The 15,373-nt window shown below is 42.4% G+C and overlaps 2 protein-coding genes across 5 annotated transcripts in view; both read left to right on the forward strand.

Annotated features, from left to right (window-relative positions):
- The window catches only part of LOC137635743 (zinc finger protein 813-like), a 202,857-nt gene that overhangs the window by 25,928 nt on the left and 161,556 nt on the right, over window positions 1-15,373 (forward strand). Inside the window, exon 3 of one of the 4 annotated variants that reach the window (XM_068368198.1) lies at window positions 724-3,671. The exons of the other annotated variants lie outside the window; for them this stretch is intronic. Within the exon in view, the coding sequence (XP_068224299.1) occupies window positions 942-2,342 (1,401 nt within the window). The 5' untranslated portion in view covers window positions 724-941 and the 3' untranslated portion in view covers window positions 2,343-3,671. Of the gene's footprint in view, window positions 1-723; window positions 3,672-15,373 lie in introns of those variants that run through there. 4 annotated transcript variants of the gene reach the window in all.
- LOC137635741 (zinc finger protein 813-like) lies at window positions 8,714-12,774 on the forward strand. The gene is made up of 2 exons (XM_068368195.1): window positions 8,714-8,998; window positions 9,749-12,774. Exon 2 carries the CDS (start codon window positions 9,968-9,970, stop codon window positions 11,450-11,452), a length of 1,485 nt encoding a protein of 494 aa, XP_068224296.1. The 5' UTR covers window positions 8,714-8,998; window positions 9,749-9,967; the 3' UTR covers window positions 11,453-12,774.

Below are 15,373 nucleotides of genomic sequence, written 5' to 3' on the forward strand. Positions count from 1 at the left end.
TGATGCTCTACTTGTTGATTTTATCAAGTCAAATGGGCAGTTTTTTTTTTTTTTTTTTTTTTTACGCTGGTGCCAGATGAAAGGTCATTCTTCTTCCAGACCCTCTCAGCCTAAAATTGCAGAATTCCTGGTCCATCTTCACAGGGATGGAGGGTATCTGTTGTTCTTGAGAAGGCACTGGACAACACAAAGGCAACCAGAAAGAAACAACTTAACAAGTGAGTAATGTTACTTTGCCATAACAGAAGAAACAAAGCAAAGGCAGAGGGAGAAATATGGAAGAGTTTGTGGTAAATGTTCCTGTCTGTGCAAGATTACTATAAAGCCTTTTGCTGTTCATAATTCTGGAGGAAGGCTCAGAGGTGCATAGCAGTATTAGCTAGACAATTTTGATGGTGACTGGAGAGGAAGTACAGTAAAGGAAATAAGACTTTTGATGAAACTCTGTCTTTTTGAAGAGCAAGCGGAAAACTATTTAAAGATAAAACCAATTATGTCACAGGAAATACTGTGGATGATAGAATCTACAGAGGATATGAGATTTTTAGATGCCTAAAATGTGTAACAAGAACAGATAGAACACAGATCAAAGTCTGTGGTTTGTATGTTTAGGAAAAATGCAAATTACGTAACTTTATGAATTTATTTTATTTTTTAGAAAACTCCATTAATTTTATTGAGTTTTCCTTTTCTCCAACTGATTGTAGTTTTCTTTTCTTCCAGACTTTTCATCTCAAAGGAAGGAATCATCCACCTCTTGCTGCTAAAGCTTGTAAGCTACTGAAGGTATATGCCAGAGACGTAAGACTGGAAAAGAAATGGTCATGGAAGATTTTGTTGTACAGTATGATGTCTGAGAATAGGAAGTTTAGTCTTAATTTCCTCTTTGAAGTCTATTGAAAATAATATTAAGGGGTTTGTCATCTTTTGATAGGGAGAGGATGATGAATTCTGAACCACCTTTTGAATTTTCAATGAAAAGTGAAATTGAAGATTTATTTTCACCTGCAGTCGATCCAGAAAATAATTATATGACTGGCAGTGTTGCTCTCTTTAATGATGGCGCTCTTTTCTTGGATCCAAAAATGGAAGTCAAAGTAGAGCCAGAAATATTTGATTCCAGCGAAAGCTACTCGAAAAATTCCTACGAGTACGATGCATCAGTGAGTGAAAACGGTTCATTAAGTTGTAAAGAGAATGTCGATGATGAGGAAAGTGTAGACACTTACTTAGGGACAGCTGTGAAAGAGGATAAAGGAAAAGAAAAGGGAAGACTTTCATGTGTAATCAGTGGAAGAGAATTATTACAGAAAGATATTTTGAATCAAGAGGTGAATCAAATAAAGGAGAAGGAGATAAAAAAAAGGATCTTTGGTAATGTTAACTCCAATGCTCTAGCTAGAAAGCGATGCACATGCATTGAATGTGGGAAAACGTTTTCTAATAAATATAATCTTGCAGTGCATTTAAGAAATCACACGGGAGAGAAGCCATACAAATGTGATGTCTGTTGCAAAGCATTTACTTGCAAACAATATCTCACTGACCATTTAAGAATTCACACGAGAGATAGGCCATATAAATGTAATGTCTGTAGCAAAACATTTAAAATAAAAAAGAATCTCATTCCACATTTAAGAGTTCACACAGGAGAGAAGCCATACAAGTGTGATATTTGTAGCAAAACATTTATTAAAAAACCAGAACTCACTACACATTCAAGAATTCACACTGGAGAGAGGCCATACAAATGTAATGTCTGTAGCAAAACATTTATTACAAAACAGTGTCTCAATAAACATTCAAGAATTCACACGGGAGAGAGGCCATACAAATGTAATGTCTGTAGCAAAACATTTATTACAAAATCAATTCTCACTAGACATTTAAGAATTCACACGGGAGAGAAACCATACAAGTGCGATGTCTGTAGCAAAACATTTAATACAAAACATAATTTCACTATACATTCAAGAATTCACACTGGAGAGAGGCCATACAAATGTAATGTCTGTAGCAAAACATTTATTACAAAACAGTGTCTCAATAAACATTCAAGAATTCACACGGGAGAGAGGCCATACAAATGTAATGTCTGTAGCAAAACATTTATTACAAAATCAATTCTCACTAGACATTTAAGAATTCACACGGGAGAGAAACCATACAAGTGCGATGTCTGTAGCAAAACTTTTAATACAAAACATAATTTCACTATACATTCAAGAATTCACACGGGAGAGAGGCCATACAAGTGCAATTTCTGTAGCAAATTCTTTACTTCGAAAAAATATCTCAGTAAACATAAGAAATCACATGAGAGATCTATTCCAATGTCATGAATGTGGCAAAACATATAATTTAAAACAGAGACTCTATAAACATTTAAGAACTCACCTGGAAGAAAAACCATTCATGTGCACAGACTGTGGTGAAGCATTTTGCTCTGAAGGTTTCCTCAAGAATCATCATAGAAGGAGGTGCTATAAAATCTGATATTGTGATGTGGAATAAAGGAGAAAAAACAGCAAAGATTATAGATGTGAGAGTTTTTACCCCTTCGCACGATTGCCTAGGCCGTTAGCTCTATATGTCGACGAGGTGACATGATGCCTCCAAACAGCTCATGCGAAGCACAGAGTAACACCTCAGGTCAGGCACTAGCCAGTTAGTTTTTTGGACTTGCACCCACCTAACGGTGAGTCTCCACTGTAAATATGGTAAGGGTTTGTATGTAGTGCAGTAATAAATGACAGATTTGGAAAAAATTTGCATTTTCCCTATGTATACAATCTTGGAGCTCTTAACACATACTGGTCCCGCCATCACCTTCCCCCAGGAAGTTCTGCCGCAATTGCACAGTGACTTTCAGTTACAAGTGGTGGTGTGAGCAGAGTGGTTGGTCCAACTCTCGCTCTCCCTTCGCTAAGTAGCTAAAAGTTTTACAGCTAGTTCCAGCTGTTGCCAAAATGCATCTCCAGTGTAAAGAGATCCAGGTTTGTATAGTTAGAAAAAATACAGATTATTTTCAAATTTGTCATATTAGCCTAATTATTACTATTAGAAGCGCCAAGGTGCGAAAGCAAATTGCCACTAGCCCAAGGGACCAAATAGTTGACAGTCTGGTGCAGTGAAGAAATAGAAATGTAAAGAATAAACTATATAAGAGAAAAATGAGACTATTTCAAGATAGATAACAATGTTGAATTAATAAGCATTATAAAAACCAGGAAATAAAACATCGTTAACAGAAAAACATTTGTACTAAGTTTGAACTTGTAAATATCTGCTGATTCAGTTGCAGGGGCAGTAGTTGATTGGCTTGGTCACAGCCTAAATAAAGCTTAGAGAATAATATACAGCATTAAGCCTTTTGAAACAATGCTGGTGACATTGTCTCTTTTTGAAAGTAATACTGGATGATTCTACCTGCTTCTTGTACTGTAGTGAAGTTATGAATGTTAGCGGGAAGGAAGATTTAAAGGCCAGTGTGCTCATATTGGAATATGAAGCCACGCGATTATTTACAAAGTACTATGGTATGGAGATAGCTTCATTTTGGGGGTTTGAATATAAGTATAGTAATAAGGTAGAAAAGTATTTTTTAAGATTTATGTGATTTTCTTGATGTAATCTCTTTTGTGGTCTTAGTGACTAGTTTAGGTTTTATAATTTTCCATTGGATTGTCCTTGAGAGGAGTATCTTCATTAAAATATCTAAATATTTGGTTTCTCTTTCATTTCCACAATTGCTCTTCTCAAACATTTCAATCTGCATTGGTTTCTCTGGAGAGAGAGTTTCTCATCAAATGATTTTACAGCATTCTTCGTACAGTACTGTATTCAGGTTTCACAAGAATGAAGTTAAGATTTAAAGATATTTTGCTGAGTAATATTCCAAGTCCCAGGGCTGGGTCTTGTGGGTAAAATCCATAACCCAATTTATTTAAGAATAAATTCTACAGGTTTCAGTATTAACGTGAGTTAACGAAATTAGATATCTGACGTTATTAATTAAGTTTACAGTATATTGATTGTATTTGTGTCACAGAGCAGTAATCATGTCCAGAGGCTGTCATGGTTTGTTTTTGGAAATCCAATTTGTTTGGACTCATAGCTCACCCTAATGTTAACTGTAATAAGTACAATCATTTGGGTCTAATTTCGTGTCAAGTTAGTTGTCAGTGTTTGAATATGAAAAATAGAAGATTGAAGGATTAAAAGCAATATTTTTTTTTATGTAACCTTCAAGAAATATTTGTTCTGTCTATACCTTTGCTGTTTATAGGGATATTACTTTCGGCGAGGCTGGAAGATGAGCCACAAGACTTTTAGTGAGGGATAATTACCTAAACCGCCAGTTAGCGGGAAGGTTGTGGGTAGCCGGCTACCCTGTTCACTCACACACTGGGCTGAGCATCTACTTTGCTTTTGGCTTGGTGGAGAACGGACATTGCTGCTCTCCTGCTCCCTTACCTTTTTGACTTGCCATTGAGTGATAGCTTTGAATTATTCTTTGTATGTGCCGTAACTGGGATACGAACCTATCCTATTCAATAGGGGTATTACTTTCAGTGAAGCTGAAATGACGAGCCATTAAAATTTAGTGAGGTTTAACTATCCATTTCGCTAGTTAGCGGGCTTGGGTGGGCTTGCTACCATTCCCTTTCACACACCGGTGATTTAATTTACTTTGCTTCTGGCTCGGATGGTAAACGGTTGTTGCTGTTTTTCATCCTCACCAAGTTATGTTTTGAACTGCCATTAGTGCTTTTTGTTTGTGCTTTCTCTTTAATAGTGTGTGTTTGTGTTGACTTTTACAACCATGCATACTTGCCCTGGACTTGAAGGCCAACCCTGCCGGACCTTCATGTCAGCCATGGGCACTAACTGCCACACCCTTTCTCCCACCTGCAGAGGTCAACGGTATGATTGTGGTAATAAGTGCAATGAGCGTCGGGAGTGGTCTACCTCCCAGTGGGAAAGATTTTGGCGAGGGCGAAAGAAGAAATCAAAGCGGGATATTTCTCTTCCGAAGGTTCCTCTGTATGAAGGGAAAATAACACACAAGATCTCTTCTTCTGCCTCCCGATCTTCTTTCGAAGCTCCTACTCGTTCGGGCTCTTCTGAGAGACCGTCGAGCAGTAATGTAGACTTTAATTTTTGCCAACCCTCGTCCTTGAAAGAAGGTGTTGCTTGCCCTAGCGAAGTGGCCCCACCTCTCCCCCCGGGTAAGGCCTTGTCTATGGGTTCTGTGTTACAGGTGTGGTCGTCCTTGTGGCTCCTGGGTCCGCAATGCGAGTGTGCAGCCGTTGTCGACCTTTGAGTTCGATCCTCTAATTCTTGTCGATGTTGTGGTGTCAGAGGCGTCTTCTGGGGCCGCTGTCTACGCCCCTGACCCTCTAGACTGTCCTGCTGTTGCTGACAACTACGTTTCCCCTCTTCTGTCCATCCTTCAAGGGAGAAACTAAGTCCATCGTCTGTCTCTCATATGTCTCATATGAGTGGTTCTCCCGTCGGGTGAGTTCTCTCATAGAGATTCCTCTTCGGAGGACTGCTGCTCAAGGTCAGCTTGCTGATCCCACGTCGCAGAGCTCGCCCTCTGCTTTGACTTAAAGGTTGCCCTTCACCATCATTGAAAAGGCTCTTCAGCCTCGTCTTCGCAGCCGTTACCCACAGAGGAGCTGCCACTTCAGTGGTCTTCTGGCCCTCAACTTTCGCCCTTTCCTGGTCCTTCTCCTGACGACGCTGCGGCTAGTCCTCGGACTTTAGCCCTGGACTCTTCTACATATCGTTCGCGATCGTCATTGGTGGATGTTCGCCCTTCCAAAGGGCACATCCCTGTTCCAGTTCGACATTCCAGTCAACCTCCTGACCTGTCGTTACTATTCCCATCTCCTGTACATCCTCGGATGTTCTACCTAAGTGTTCAGCGGAGCGCCAACTCTCTCCAGCCTGCCAGCTCCTTGCAGTGCACCTGTGCTCTCCAACAGCACGTCAGCGCCAGCCTGCTCTCAAAACTCTTTCCAGAACGTCTTTCTCTCCACTGAGTCAGCGCTCACCAGAACATTGACGTTCCCTTGACCGCTAGCCTTCTCCTTCTCATCCTCAGCCCCCTCCAATGATCCAGCGATCTCCCGATTGCAAACGCTCTCCAGCAGAGCCCTGTCCTTCCAAAGAGTAGTGTTTGCCAGCTCGTCAGCAATCGCCAGTGCAACTCCACTCTCCAGCTCAAGCTCGTTAGCGCTCCCTGAGACATCAGTGCTTTCATGCACAGCCTCGGTATCAGGCTCACCAACGCTCTCCTGCACGACAGCGCTCTCTTGTACGTCACCCCACTCCCAAGCGCCAGTGGTCGGTTGTGCAATAGCGCTCTCCTGTGCCAAAACTCTCTCCACCTCACTAGCACCCTTTGGCTCGCTGGCACTCTCCAGCTTATCAGTGCTCACCTGCGCGCCAGAGCTTTCCTACGAATTTACCGAAAACTGCACGCCAGCATCCTCCTGTGTGGCGTCGCACTGCGCGGCTGCGCGTTCTCTAGAAACCGCACCAGCATCATCCTGCTCAGCGTCTTACTCCACACTATTCTTATCATGTGTGCTCTTCGGCCCGCTAGCGCTCACTGTCCCACTTGCGCCATGGCCATGAACAGGTTCTACAGGCTCCTAGGTTTTAAGGAACATCAAGTAGACGGCTCACCATCTTATCATTCCCCTCCCTGCAAACGCATTATAGCTCGACCGCCGAGGAAAGGAGGAGGGGTCTCCACAGAAGGGTTCAGGATCTCGAAGGTGGATCCATCAACAGCAGAGACTCCTCTCAGGGAACTGTCGGTCCCTTTCCCTTCAGGGCCTTCAGGGGATCTGTCTGACAGTGCATCAGTCAATTAGCAGCCCTGGTTCAGGACAATGGTCAGAGCAGTGGTGCAAGCCTTCAAGCCTGCTCTGTCTGCCAGCTCTTCAGAGCATTTTACAGTTATAGCAGACCTACTGTAAGGAACCACAGCTTCTTCTACCCTGAAGAGGAAGAAGGTCTCAGATGTGGTTACTTCCCCTAGGGTAAAGCTGACTCCTATTAGGCTATCAAGGTCTGCTCCTGCATCTTCCACCAGACACTGTCCTACCTCACCTCTGCCGAGCGGGTAATGCCAGGGAGGGGCTTCCTCTCTTCCACCTTCGGAGGAAGTTTCCCCTCGCACGGAGAGTTCACCACCGATGGAAATCAAGAGGGACATGACAATGCAGCTTTCGATGCTTGAGCCCTTCCTCCTTCCACGAAAGGAACCGAAGGACTCCAAGACTCTTCCTAAGTCCTCTTCAAGAACCTCCAAGTCTACAGATGCAGCCTGTCACTCGAGGGATGTGCGCGACGCACCCGAAGAAGAGCTCTCGGGGCTGGAAAAAGGAGACTTCGCTGCAAGCCCAAGTCCAACGTCGGAAGGAGAGCAGAAAGAGTCGGACCATGCATTTTGTCAGGTTCTGACTCTCATCAGGATTCTCAATGGGTTTATCAACTGAGAGAGCAAAGCCATGGTGTCTTTTGCACCTAGAAGCCTTCAGAGACCAGTGCATCCTTGCCTTGGACTCAGGGCATGAAGGGTGCCAGGGCTACGATCATCCTACAGCTCTTTGAGCTCTCCTCCTCGCAACGTTCCGGCTCTACCACCAAGCTTCTCCCACCTCTGGTCTGCAGCAGAGGAGCTATTCTGAGATCTTAGACGTGCCTCGTCCAACTCCTCTTCTTCCCATACAGGCTACTTTGTGGCTTGATGTTTGGTTAGGGACCTTGGAAATCCTGGTAAAAACTGAGGATTTCTCAAAGAAATGTACCAGGGTTTTCACCATTACTCCCACCTGTACCTGGCTTCTGGGAGTGTCCTGCTTGAGGTGGACCCTTTGCTTCCTCGACTGTTCCGACAACTAACCCCTTTAGTCCGCCAGAGACTGCAGACAGTGGACTAGGGGAGCAGTTCTTGGGTAACCCGGCCAAAGCCAGTAGGCCAGAAATGGCTCCAGTAGCTACAGCCGAGGCAGTTCCCCTCTCTCCTCAGCAGCATTTAGTTCCACTCTCCAGGCCGGCAAACGACAGTGCTAAACATCAGTCTAGCTGGTGGTAGTGGCTCTCAACAGTTCCTGCACAGGTAGTGACACTCTACAAGAAGGGGCAGAGGCACACTCAAAGGTACTCTTCGGGACAGTAGATGGCAGTGTCCCCCTCCAGGGCAGCAGACGGCAGTGTCCCCCTCCAGAGCAGCAGACAGCAGTGTCCCCCTCCAGGGCAGCAGACGGCAGTGTCCCCCTCCAGGCCAGCAGACTGCAGTGTCCCCTTCTAGGCCAGCAGATGACAACAAGCTTGGACCTTTCTCATGTCAAGAGCTTGGTACTTTGTTTGAATACTTTTACCTAGACTGAAAATGCTCTTTCTTGGTGTTAATTGCTACGAAATTTGCATCAGAAACCTAATGGGACTGTATTTTGAAATAGTACTTTTATATTTTATTTCTTTTTTTGGGGTGTCTGGGTGTCCTAGAAAAAAAAAACAGGTACTTGTGTTTTGTATACATATAGGAGTGTCCAATTAGTGGGAGGCTTTTTTTTTCAAATAATTTTTCAGTCTTGTATTGTTTTTCAATTCTTATTCCATGTCATAGCAATGAACTTTTGTTACTAAGTCGTCTTCCCCTCGTTAAAGTATCCCCAGTACATGAGGACAGATGCCCACTTACAAGATGAGGAAGTCTTCAGGTGGACACCTCCTCCCTCTCTCTGATCTGGGTGTTTTATCAAGGCGAGGGAAACCAGTCGTCTTTCCTTGGCCCCCATCTCTCCCTTCTGACCACGGAAGGACTGGTTCCCAGACCTCTTTGTGGTCTTAGTGGAGCCTCCCGTCTGATTGCTAGAGTGATCAGATCTACACGAACAGCCTCACTTTCATCGTTTTCATCAGGGGCTCCACATGCTTCATCTTCATGCTTGGAGCCTGTCCGGAGGTTCCCAAGGTAAGAAGGATTTTCGTTTAGTTAGCCTCAGACATTTGACGCTCTACACGTCTAGTTTATCAAGTCATATGGGCAGTTTTTTTTTATGCTGGTGCCGGATGAAAGGTCATTCTTCTTCCAGACCCTCTCAGCCTAAAATTGCAGAATTCCTGGTCCATCTTCACAGGGATGGAGGGTATCTGTTGTTCTTGAAAAGGCACTGGACAACACAAAGGCTACCAGAAAGAAACAACTTAACAAGTGAGTAATGTTACTTTGCCATAACAGTAGAACCAAAGCAAAAGGCAGAGGGAATGATATGGAAGAGTTTGTGGTATATTTTCGTGTCTGTGCAAGATTACTATAAAGCCTTTTGCTGTTCATAATTCTGGAGGAAGGCTCAGAGGTGCATAGCAGTATTAGCAAGACAATTTTGATGGTGACTGGAGAGGAAGTACAGTAAAGTAAATAAGACAATGGATGAAATGTCTTTGTCTTTTTGAAGAGCAAGGGGGAAACTATTTAAAGAATTAAACCAATAATGTCACCGGAGATGCTCTGGATTATAGAATCTACAGAGGATATGAGATTTTTAGATGCCTGAAATGTGTAACAAGAACTGATAGAACACAGATCAAAGTCTGTGGTTTGTATGTTTAGGAAAAATGCAAAGTACATAACTTTTTTAATTTATTTTATTTTTTAGAAAACTCCATTAATTTTATTGAGTTTTCCTCTTCTCCAACTGATTGTAGTTTTCTTTTCTTCCAGACTTTTCATCTCAAAGGAAGGAATCATCCACCTCTTGCTGCTAAAGTTTGTAAGCTACTGAAGGTAGATGCAAGAGATGTAAGACTGGAAAAGAAAGGGTCATGTTGGAAGTTTTTGTTGTACAGTATGATGTCTGAGAATAGGAAGTTGTCTTAATTTCATCTTTGGAGTCTATTGGAAATAATAATAAGGGGTGTGTCATCTTTTGATAGGGAGAGGATGATGAATTCTGAACCACCTTTTGAATTTTCAATGAAAAGTGAAATTGAAGATTTCTTTTCACCTGCAGTCGATCCAGAAAATAATGATAGGTCTGGCAGTGTTGCTCTCTTTAATGATGGCGCTCTTTTCTTGGATCCAAAAATGGAAGTCAAAGTAGAGCCAGAAATATTTGATTCCAGCGAAAGCAACTTGAAAAATTCCTACGAGTACGATGCATCAGTGAGTGAAAACGGTTCATTAAGTTGTGAAGAGAATGTCGATGATGAGGAAAGTGTAGACACTTACTTAGGGACAGCTGTGAAAGAGGATAAAGGAAAAGAAAAAGGAAGACTTTCATGTGTAATCAGTGGAAGAGAATTATTACAGAAAGATGTTTTGAATCAAGAGGTGAATCAAATAAATGAGAAGGAGATAAAAAAAAGGATCTTTGGTAATGTTAACTCCAATGCTCTAGCTAGAAAGCGATGCACATGCAGTGAATGTGGGAAAACGTTTTCTAATGAATGTAATCTTACTGTGCATTTAAGAATTCACACGGGAGAGAAGCCATACAAATGCAATGTCTGTAGCAAAACATTTTCTTCGCAATACAGAGTCACTAAACATTTAAGAGTTCACACGGGAGAGAAGCCATACAAATGTAATATCTGTAGCAAAACATTTACCCAGAAACACAATCTCATTGTACATTCAAGACTTCACAAGGGAGAGAAGCCATACAAGTGCAATATCTGTAGCAAAACATTTAATACAAAATCATATCTCACTATACATTCAAGAATTCACACGGGAGGGAAGCTATACAAGTGTGATGTCTGTAACAAAACATTTAATACAAAATCACATCTCACTTACCATTTAAGAATTCACACAGGAGAGATGCCCTACAAGTGCGATGTCTGTAGCAAAACATTTATCACAAAACAGTGTCTCACTATACATTCAAGAAATCACATGGGAGAGAAGCCATACAAATGCAATGTCTGTAGCAAAACATTTATTACAAAACAAAGTCTGTCTATACATTTAAGAATTCACACGGGAGAGAAGCCATACAAGTGTGATGTCTGTAGCAAAACATTTAATACAAAATCACATCTCACTGTACATTTAAGAATTCACACGGGAGAGAAGCCATGCAAATGTAATGTCTGTAGCAAAACATTTATTACAAAATCAATTCTCACTAGACATTTAAGAATTCACACGGGAGAGAAGCCATACAAGTGCGATGTCTGTAGCAAAACATTTAATACAAAATCACAGCTCACTGTACATTCAAGAATTCACACGGGAGAGAAGCCATACAAGTGTGATGTCTGTAGCAAAACATTTAATACAAAACAACAACTCACTAGACATTTAAGAGTTCACACGGGAGAGAAGCCAAACAAGTGCAACGTCTGTAGCAAATTCTTTACTTCGAAAAAATATCTCACTAAACATAAGAAATCACATGAGAGATCTATTCCAGTGTCATGAATGTGGCAAAACATATAATTTAAAATAGAGACTCTATAAACATTTAAGAACTCACCTGGTAGAAAAACCATTCATGTGCACGGACTGTGGTAAAGCTTTTTGCTCTGAAGGTTTCCTCAAGAATCATCATAGAAGGAGGTGCTATAAAATCTGATATTGTGATCTGGAATAACGGAGAAAAAACAGCAATGATTATAGATGTGAGAGTTCTTACCCCTTCGCACGATTGCCCAGGCCGTTAGCTCTCAAAGTCGACGAGGTGACATGATGCCTCCAAACAGCTCATGCGAAGCACAGAGTAACACCTCAGGTCAGGCACTAGCCAGTTAGTTTTTTGGACTTGCACCCACCTAACAGTGAGTCTCCACTGTAAATATGGTAATGGTTTGTATGTAGTGCAGTAATAAATGACAAATTTGGAAGAAATTTGCATTTTCCCTATGTATACAATCCTGGAGCTCTTAACACAACCTGGTCCCGCCATCACCTTCCCCCAGGAAGTTCTGCCGCAATTGCACAGTGACTTTCAGTTACAAGTGGTGGTGTGAGCAGAGTGGTTGGTCCAACTCTCGCTCTCCCTTCGCTAAGTAGCTAAAAGTTTTACAGCTAGTTCCAGCTGTTGCCAAAATGCGTCTCCGCTGTAAAGAGTTCCAGGTTTGTATAGTTAGGAAAAATACAAATTATTTCCAAATTTGTCATATTAGCCTAATTATTACTATTAGAAGCGCCAAGGTGCGAAAGCAAATTGCCACTAGCCCAAGGGACCAAATAGTTGACAGTCTGGTGCAGTGAAGAAATAGGAATGTAAAGAATAAACTATATAAGAGAAAAATGAGATTATTTCAAGATAGATAACAATGTTGAATAAATAAGCATTATAAAAACCAGGAAATGAATCATCGTCAACAGAAAAACATTTTTATCAAGTTTGAACTTGTAAATATCTACTGATTCAGTTGCAGGGGCAGTAGTTGATTGGCTTGGTCACAGCCTAAATAAAGCTTAGAGAATAATATACAGCATTAAGCCTTTTGAAACAATGCTGGTGACATTGTCTCTTTTTGAAAGTAATACTGGATGATTCTACATGCTTCTTGTACTGTAGTGAAGTTGTGAATGTTAGCAGGAAGGAAGAATTAAAAGCCAGTCTGCTCATATTGGAATATGAAGCCTTGCAATTATTTACAAAGTACTATGGTATGGAGATAGCTTCGTTTTGGGAGTTTGAATATAAGTATAGTAATAAGGTAGAAAAGTATTTTTTAAGATTTATGTGATTTTCTTGATGTGATCTCTTTTATGGTCTTAGTGACTAGTTTAGGTTTTATAATTTTCTATTGGATTGTACTTGAGAGGAGAATATTCATTAAAATATCTAAATATTTGGTTTCTCTTTCATTTCCACAATTACTCTTCTCAAACATTTCAGTCTGCATTGGTCTCTCTGGAGAGAGAGTTTCTCGTCAAATGATTTCACAGCATTCTTAGTACAGTACTGTATTCAGGTTTCACAAGAATGAAGTTAAGATTTAAAGATATTTTGTTGAGTAATATTCCAAGTCCCAGGGCTGGGTCTTGTGGGTAAAATCCATAACCCAATTTATTTAAGAATAAATTCTACAGGTTTCAGTATTAATGTGAGTTAACGAAATTAGATATCTGATGTTATTAATTAAGTTTACAGTATATTGATTGTATTTGGGGTACAGAGCAGTAATCATGTCCAGAGGCTGTCATGGTTTGTTTTTGGAAATCCAATTTGTTTGGACTCATAACTCACCCTAATGTTAACTGTACTAAGTGAAATCTTTTGGGTCTAATTTCGTGTCAAGTTAGTTGTCAGTGTTTGAATATGAAAAATAGAAGATTGAAGGATTAAAAGCAATATTTTTTTTTTATGTAACTTTAAAGGAATATTTGTTCTGTCTATACCTTCGCTGTTTATAGGGATATTACTTTCGGCAAGGCTGGAAGATGAGCCATAAGACTTTTAGTGAGGGATAATTACCTAAACCGCCAGTTAGCGGGAAGGTTGTGGGTAGCCGGCTACCCTGTTCACTCACACACTGGGCTGAGTATCTAATTTGCTTTTGGCTTGGTGGAGAACGGACATTGCTGCTCTCCTGCTCCCTTACCTTTTTGACTTGCCATTGAGTGATAGCTTTGAATTATTCTTTGTATTTGCCGTAACTGGAATACGAACCTACCCTATTCAATAGGGGTATTACTTTCAGTGAAGCTGAAATGACGAGCCATTAAGATTTAGTGAGGTTTAACTTGCCATTCCGCTAGTTAGCAGGCTTGGGTGGGTAGCTTGCTACCGCTCCCTCTCACACACCGGTGATTTATTTACTTTGCTTCTGGCTCGGATGGTAAACGGTTGTTGCTGCTTTTCATCCTCACCAAGTTATATTTTTAACTGCCATTAGTGCTTTTTGTTTATGCTTTCTCTTTAATAGTGTGTTTGTGTTGACTTGTGCAACCATGCATACTTGCCCTTGACTAGAAGGCTAACCCTGCCGGACCTTCATGTCGGCCATGGGCACTAACTGCCACACCCTTTCTCCCACCTGCAGAGGTCAACGGTATGATTGTGGTAATAAGTGCAATGAGCGTCAGGAGTGGTCTGCCTCCCAGTGGGAAAGATTTTGGCGATGGCGAAAGAAGAAGTCAAAGCGGGATATTTCTATTTCAAAGGTTCCTTTGTATGAAGGGAAAATAACAAGATCTTTTCTTCTGCCTCTCGACCTTCTTTCGAAGCTCCTATTCGTTCGGGCTCTTCTGAGAGACCGTCGAGCAGTAATGTAGACTTTAATTTTTGCCAACCCTCGTCCTTGAGAGAAGGTGTTGCTTGCCCTAGCGAAGTGGCCCCAGCTCTCCCCCCGGGTAAGGCCTTGTCTATGTGTTCTTTGTTACAGGTGTGGTCGTCCTTGCGGCTCCCGGGTCCGCAATGCGAGTGTGCAGCCGTCGTTGACTTCTGAGTTGGATCCTCTAAATCTTGTCGATGTTGTAGTGTCAGAGGCGTCTTCTGTGGCCGCTGTCGACGCCCCTGACCCTCTAGACTCTCCTGCTGTTGCTGACGACTACGTTTCCCCTCTTCTGTCCATACTTCGAGGAGGAAACTAAGTCCATCGTCTGTGTCTCATATGAGTGGTTCTCCCGTCGGGTGAGTTCTCTCATAGAGACTCCTCTTCCGAGGACTGCTGCTCAAGGTCAGCTTGCTGATCCCACGTCGCAGAGCTCGCCCTCTGCTTTGACTTAAAGGTTGCCCTTCACCATCATTGAAAAGGCTCTTCAGCCTCGTCTTCACAGCTGTCGCTTCAGTGGTTTTCTGGCCCTCGACTTTCGCCCTTTCCTGGTCCTTCTCCTGACGACGCTGCGGCTAGTCCTCGGGCTTCAGCCCTGGACTCTTCTGCGTATCGTTCGCGATCGCCATTGGTGGATGTTCGCCCTTCCAAAGGGCACATTCCTGTTCCAGTTCGACATTCCAGTCGACCTCCTGACCTGTCGTTACTGTTCCCATCTCCTGTACATCCTCGGATGTTCTACCTAAGTGTAACGGAGCGTAACTCTCTCCAGCTTGCCAGCTCCTTGCAGTGCACCTGTGCTCTCCAACAGCACGTTAGCGCCAGCCTGCACTCAAAACTCTTCCCTGAATGTCTTTCTCTCCACTGAGTCAGCGCTCTCCAGAAAATTAACGTTCCCTTGACCGCTAGCCTTCTCCTTCTCATCCTCTGCCCCCTCCAATGATCCAGCGATCTCCCGATTGCCCACGCTCTCCAGCACAGCCCTGTCCTTCCAAAGAGTAGTGTTTGCCAGCTCGCTAGCACTCACCAGTGCAACTCCACTCTTCAGCTCAAGCTCGTTAGCGCTCCCTGAGACATCAGTGCTTTCATGCGCAGCCTCGGTATCAGGCTCACC

Source organism: Palaemon carinicauda, unplaced genomic scaffold (assembly GCF_036898095.1).
Source record: "Palaemon carinicauda isolate YSFRI2023 unplaced genomic scaffold, ASM3689809v2 scaffold166, whole genome shotgun sequence".
In the NCBI taxonomy this organism is placed as follows: domain Eukaryota; kingdom Metazoa; phylum Arthropoda; class Malacostraca; order Decapoda; family Palaemonidae; genus Palaemon; species Palaemon carinicauda.

Coding starts and splice junctions, on each gene's coding strand:
- LOC137635741 (XM_068368195.1), top strand. CDS start 9,968: ATGATGAATTCTGAACCACCTTTTGAATTTTCAATGAAAAGTGAAATT.